Source organism: Brassica oleracea, chromosome C4 (genome assembly GCF_000695525.1).
Source record: "Brassica oleracea var. oleracea cultivar TO1000 chromosome C4, BOL, whole genome shotgun sequence".
NCBI classification, from domain to species: domain Eukaryota; kingdom Viridiplantae; phylum Streptophyta; class Magnoliopsida; order Brassicales; family Brassicaceae; genus Brassica; species Brassica oleracea.
Window position 1 is genome coordinate 24,956,520 of NC_027751.1, and position 7,296 is coordinate 24,963,815.

Sequence of the window (7,296 nt, forward strand, 5' to 3'; positions counted from 1 at the left end):
CACCCCCTCCTCCCCCCCCATTTTTTTTGACCCTAGTCAGATTTATTTTTGGATCCGCCGGCCCTGTTTAGATAGCACCAATGTGGTTGTTCTTAGTTAACATCGATAATCATATATGGTGAAATAACATAATAGGCTTACTTCGCAGTTTTGCTCCCAAAAAAAAGGGGTTTACTTCGCAGTATGCTAAAAACTTATAACAGACAAATATATACTGTGTTTATAACTAAAAACTTATTTCAAGCCTTCCAAAAGGCTCTAGTTTACTTGTTATTATCCGTAATATCATTCATGAAAAGCTTGAATAAAATCTTAATATCGTTTAATATTAATGTGACATTCTACCAATACACTGAGGCTATACAATTATACACATCAAAATACATTTTATAGTTTATACTGTACTAGGAACTAGGTAGTTATAAGCCCTAAATTTTATGATGGTATATACCCTAATTAATTAACGTCTGGGACTATATGTGCAGAAATCATGAAAAATAAGAACATGCATACACACATTTAGATATATCCTACATCAGATTTATGTATATATTATATAATTTTCACATTGTATTAATTAGTTTTTAAGTTTATTTCATTTGTAGCTAAAACCTAAATAACCAGTGGAATGAAATTAAAAGATCGGAGTTAACCACACGCATAAACACACCGAACAAGACCTAAAATTAACACTTCCTAAGTGTATTTTCTATAACAGGCACACACAAATACACACATATATATATATATATATATATATATATATATAACAGTACTGTATATGTGTGTATGTGTGTCATTGCGTGACTTGTGCAAGTTTGCCAAGTAAAAAAAATGGGTGAACGATCTATTTCCACACGAGAACTATCGTATAGCATCAGATCTACATCAAACTATGACCTAGTGTTAAAACTCCATGAATTTAAAGTTGTCAACTTATTTCTCTCCAAATTATAAGTTGTAAATTGATTTCTCCCAAAATCTATAGTTCGGAACTTAATTGTCCATAGACCATGGTTTTAATCGGTTTACTATTAATTCACCAATTTTAAACTAATTAAACCCAAGAAAACCTTATTTTTAATTTTATTATTTTTTTAAACTGATTCATCAAAAATTTGAATTAAAATTGCCAAAAAATTGTTTATCTAATAAAAAATTCTGGGAATCACTTTTTTTTTTTGTGAATCAGTTTTTTTTAAATAAAAAATTAGTTTGAGATTTTCTTTGGTTTAATTAGTCGGTTAACCGATTAAAACCATGGTCTATGGACAATTAAGTTTCGAACTATCGGTTTGGGGAGAAATCAATTTACAACTTATAATTTGGAGAAAAATAAGTTTACAACTTTAAATTCATGGAGTTTTAGCACGAAGTCATAGTTTGGTGGGGATCTGATGCTATACGATAGTTCTTGTGGGTATGCTATACGATAGTTCTTGTGGGTAAATAGATCGTTCACCCAAAAAAAAATCCATTTACTTCTGTAACCATTATTGCATCATCAATATATGTGTGAAAAAAGATCATACCTTTTCCATCTTACCCAGATGAAAAAGCTCTTCTTTTTATTTTATTTTTATTGGTATAAGATACAATGAAGTTTATTTGAAATGTAAAAGCTGCATAATCTGCTTGACTAATTGAGCAGCAGCAACTGGTTCAGAAAATGAAGCAGTAACACGACAGCAGCCATCTCAAATAAACTAAACAAAGTAAAAAGGTCAATAACCATTAAATGTCAGTATATGCACACAATGCTGCAAATTACATCACTTTTCTAAGACGACACCCCATATCTTCTGATTAGTTTCTGACCAGAGGGACATGTTTTAAGTTTAACACTGATCCCTAGCTGTCCAGCTTTTTATGTTCTGTATACTCTGACCCACAAGCTAATAGGAGACACTTGAAAAAAACTTCGAACTCATTTGAAGAACAAATTTGGGTCAGAACAATCTAAAACCAAATTCAAATCTTTATAGAACATGATATCCATTAAGTATCTTGAACGCGCGACATCCTTGTGTCACATAAATATATATAATATGTATAATTATCATATATAATGTGTATTAAAGTTTTGATTAATCTCATATTTAATCAATCATCATTTATCCAAATCGAAACACAAAGAAGAATTTCCTTTCTTTGTAAACAAGTGATGATCCTCATCAACCCTAGCAGCTCCCATAGCTACTAGAGACTGATCATCGCCGTCACTGCTCACTAACCTCAACTGGAGTAGAGAGCCAACACCAGCCATAGAAACGCCGCCACGTGAGATACTACCACCGGAAGTCGAAGACTCTTCCTCCGTGCTATTCACACTTCCTCCTCCTCCTCGGCCGCCTCTGCCGCACTCAATATCCACTCCAAAAAGCCTTAACCTCTTATCTCTTCTTGATGAAGCCATAGTAGCCATATGTGCTCTCCTTTGCATTATCACCGGCACAGATTCAATTACAGCCGTTGGATCATATCTCTCCATTGACCTCACATAATACCCAATTCCTATATCTCGTTGATATCGATGATAAAGGTTGTGACGTTCATAACTAGCCTGCATCTGAGGATAAGGGTAAGAGTAAAACCTAGGGAACATAACTCCGACGACTTGATGATCAGGAATCTTTGGTCGTCTCTTCCAATCAATGAATAGCTTGTCTTTATTACAAGAACCTCTATGAAAAGAAACTATGTCGCCAGCATCAAGCTTCTTGTCTTTGACGAAACGGCTCCAGCCTTTGGTAATTACATAACTTTGGCTACTGTTCCAGTAGGAGTAACGGAAACTCCATAAGATTCCTATTCGATCTTCGAAGTTTAGAAGCAAACCTTTGTTGTTGTCTGAGGAATTATTGTCTAAAGGGAAGTATCTCTCTGCGTGTTGCTTTGGGATCACGAGCCGGTTTAGTTTCCCAACGTCGCTTGGTGTTACTACTTTGTCAAACATGTGCTCTCTCTCCATCGAAGAAGTTTCTTGTACAGGACTCTCTTCTTCTATATTCATCTTCTTGTTTTGAGATTCAATATTCTCAGATCTCTCAAGATCATTGGACTTCCTCTCCATTTAGTTTGAGAGGAATTCAAATCAGAGTTTGGAGTTAAAGATTCAATGAAAGAGGTGAATATTTAGAGAAATGAAACCCTAATTAAAGAAGGATGAGAATTGGAGAGAAGGGTATGGTGGTGGATGAGATTGACCTAATTATACAAAAGCAGAAAGTGGGCTTTATTTGCCTAATTTCACTGATTAGGAGGATTCTCTCTGATTTCTCTCTAAACTGAAGCTTTCTCTCTCTAATTTTTATGGATCAAGAAGGTCACAAATTTCCAATAAAACAAAAAGGCAAATTATACTTGATGCAATCTCTCAAGAACAGAAGAGAAGAGAGAGAGAGAGAGAGCTCACGAAAAAAAGAGAGAGAGAGGGAGAGAGCTCACGTAATATAAGAATGATAGAGATATGGGCTAAGCGGTGGGGACCCTTGAACAATCTGGTTCTATTCATGTGAGCTTCTTGTTCTCGTTTTATTTTTCTCTCTGTTATTACATTTATTTGTTTCCCCTTTTCTCTTTCCATAATATGTTTTGATTTACAAATAAATATATGTGAAAGAGTTAAGTTTCATTATTATTCCCGAGTGGTCCATTATCATAATCAATTTATATTTATGTAGAAAAAGAAAAGGAAAGGAAAAATACCATACATACACATGAAGAATTAAGAAAATATGAAATAGAGTATTACTATGTGATGAAATGGGAATCTGACGAGATCTATAGTTACTTCTAGAATCCGTTTATTTTTGACATTTCTAAACCTAAAAAATACTAAAATTAACAAGGCTTCTCTTAAATCATTGAACACTCTTCCTCGATGGTTTTGGGTCAATTCTTTAACGTGTAAGAGATCCTTTTAATTTCGTTGTTGTATATCTCTTTAATTTTTAAAGTATGTTGGTGCCTTGCAGAGTTTTGTTTTTCTTGAAAAAGTAGTAAAGAAAAGACTATTGGATTTTTATGAACAGTGAATAATAAATGCAAATTATTAAGGTCTGTGGTAAATTGGTAAGCCCTTTTGGATTCGTTACCTCAGTGTGCTTTCCACGGACAATATTTTTTTGGACTAAAATTCCACGGACAATATGACATGTTGTTTTACAGTTTTGGTCTTTACTGTTGACTTTTTATTTGTTTGCCCACAAAACTTATTTACAGGATAAAATAATATTCTAATTAATTAAAGAATACAAAAGTGTACAACTCATTTAACAGTACACAGGTTGATAAAATGTAATACTCCTACTACTTTTATTCAAGTATAGGCAAATGTACTGCATATACGTACGTGTTACAAACACATATGCATGCTAGAAACATGAAGTGGTTCTTTTGTTCCATTAATCGTATACTCGTCATTAGTTGGCGAAGCCAGTTTGTAAGCTGTGGGGGCAAGTGCACCCACAATTATCTTAAAGTTCAAAATTTTGTATATAGAAACATTAAAATTATGTTAGTTCATATGGTAAAAAGCAGCTTGTGCACCCATACTTCCCAAGATTCGCTCCTCCTCATATGCATCTTTGTTTTTTTAATATCAATAGTGCACCCACCCATCAAATAGTCTAGATTCGCCCTGGTCATTACTTATGCATATCAGGGATCTCATGCATGTTTGAACCTAACAAATTTGCTAGAAGAGAAAAGTTAGAACCTGACGACTTCAACTCATATACATCTCTTTTGGGAGCTATGATTACAATTTAGAAACCAATATTCCATTTTTATTTTGCTTATATATATATTTAAATATTTCGTTGTTTCTAATAAATAAGGTCTATGTATTACTAAGAACTGTCTTCAGACTCCTCGAAGATATAAAACTAGATGAAAGTGATCCATCACCATCTGCATTATGAAAATGGTGGGCTGATTTTATACTTTCTTTAAGAAAATATTTTGCTATAAATTTCTATCTTGTTGGTTTTATTTCATTTTTATTTTTAGTTTTACTTCTTTCTTTTTAAGGAATGATTAAATTTGAATTATGAAACTGAAAATTCAATTAGTGTCTTACAGTTACAGCTAAAACAAGAAAAAATGGAAGGAAAAGTAATTTTTAGTGGAAAATTATTTCTTACGAAAGGAAAATATGTTTTCTTCGTTTAAAAACATAGATGCAGTTTTTGTTTGTTTAATAAAAGTGTATATAATTTGTTATTACGAAGCTGGAAGCTCAAATATGGATTTTTTCATTAAGACAATCATGCTGTAGTCTTTATATATGGTATAGGATAATGTGAGAATATAAGCTTCCACATGGAAGTTTAACTGGGACTTTAATAATATATAAAAAGTTAGTGTTAATCTATTCATTATCCATTGATATTAAATTAGAAGTTCCTAATAAGCATGAATCTAAAATGGTACCAGAGTCCGAATACACCATATTCAACTGAACTGAAACTGATCCGACTAAACGAAAGAAATCCGATCGATTTTAAACCAACCTGACCTGAATGATCTGGCGGTCTGATCAAACTGAATCTTAGAGAGATATTACTAATTGGTTTTAAGTTGAAAGCCCATAATAGTCCGAATTTAACCCATAACGTGAAAACTTAAATAAAATTATAGTGAAATTGTCCTGGGCCGACCAAAAAATCTAGAGTTATAGTGACGAAGATTAATTAAATATTGTTGTGAAACTAGAGAATATAATCTGTGTATTCTTGTTTCTATCATTATTCATAAACATATGGAGCCCTTTATATATATGGAATTACACCGTCATAGAATAATGGAAAGACTAAAGAAATGAAATACAAATATGGAAATAGTACAAATCATAAACTAATAAGGAAAATGCAAGATGTCGATTCTCTCTCTCTCTCCTCACGGTCGACTCTCTCTCTCTCTAGCATTGGGCCGGTTATGAACCAGGCCGGTTATGAACCGGGCCGGTTATGGACATCCACAATATGATTTATAACACTCCCCTTGGATGCCATAACCATATAGCGATTGTAATACGCTTTAGATGTTGCCTCATTAAAACCTTACCAGGAAAACCCAGTGGGACAAAACCATGGTGAAGGAAAAAGAGTACAACACGTATTACTCCCCCTGTTCTGAACAACTCGCGGCTGGCCTCATGAACGGCCAAGATCTCCGAATGGTTTGAAGATGTGGCCGCGATCTTCTGCTTCATGGAACGCCATGATATGGCCGTTCCACCATGTGTGAAAACATAGCCTGTCTGTGATCGAGCATTGCGTGGATCCGAAAGATAACCTGCATCAGCAAAATCAACTAAACCTTCTTTGTTTTGATTAGTATAAAATAAATCCAAGTCTTTCGTTCCTGCAGGTAACGAAGAACATGTTTAATCCTGTTCCAGTGCCTTTGAGTTGGACAAGAGCTAAATCTAGACAATAGATTCACGGCAAAACATATATCTGGTCGTGTGTGACTAGCCAGATACATCAAAGCTCCTATGGCACTGAGATATGGCACTTCGGGACCAAGGACACCTTCATCGTCCATCTTAGGACGGAACGGATCAGTATCCAGGCCGAGGGACCTCACGACCATGGGGCTAGATAATGGGTGAGGCTCGGCCATATTAAATCTCTTGAGTACTTTTTTTGTATATGTCATTTGATGCACAAGGATTCCATCATTAATGTACTCAAGCTGTAATCTCAAACATAACTTTGTTTTTCCAAGATCTTTCATTTCAAATTTTTTCTTAAGATATTCAACTGTTTGGGAGATCTCTCCGGAGGTTCCTAGGATATTTAAATCATCAACATACACTGCTATAATCACAAAGCCCTGGCCGAATTTCTTTATAAAGATACAAGGGCTGATCGGATCATTCTTGTATCCTTCTCTCTCTAGGCACTTACTTAACCTATTGTACCACATTCGGCCTGATTGTTTCAATCCATAAAGTGACTTATTCAACTTTATACAGTGTTGTCCTCGAGTACTCGGTTTGTTTTTCAACTCTATACCCTCTGGTACTTTCATATAAATCTCATTATTCAGTGGTCCATATAAGTATGCAGTTACAACATCCATTAACCGCAAGTCTAATTTATCTCTTATAGCCAGACTTATCAGGAATCTAAAAGTAGTAGCATCCACCACATGGGAGTATGTCTCCTCATAATCGATTTCTGGTCTCTGTGAGAATCCTTGTGCAACAAGCCGTGCTTTTTATCTCACGACCTCACCATGTTCATTTCTTTTCCTCACAAAGACTCATTTGTATCCCACTGGTTT

General features: G+C 34.5%; 1 protein-coding gene across 1 annotated transcript; it reads right to left on the reverse strand.

The window, feature by feature from the left end:
• Positions 1–2,007: 2,007 nt before the first annotated feature.
• Positions 2,008–3,469, reverse strand: LOC106339672 (B3 domain-containing transcription factor NGA2-like). Its single transcript, XM_013778520.1, has one exon. The coding sequence runs from the start codon at positions 3,071–3,073 to the stop codon at positions 2,111–2,113; it is 963 nt and encodes a 320-aa protein (XP_013633974.1). The 5' UTR covers positions 3,074–3,469; the 3' UTR covers positions 2,008–2,110.
• Between the last annotated feature and the right edge of the window lie 3,827 nt (positions 3,470–7,296).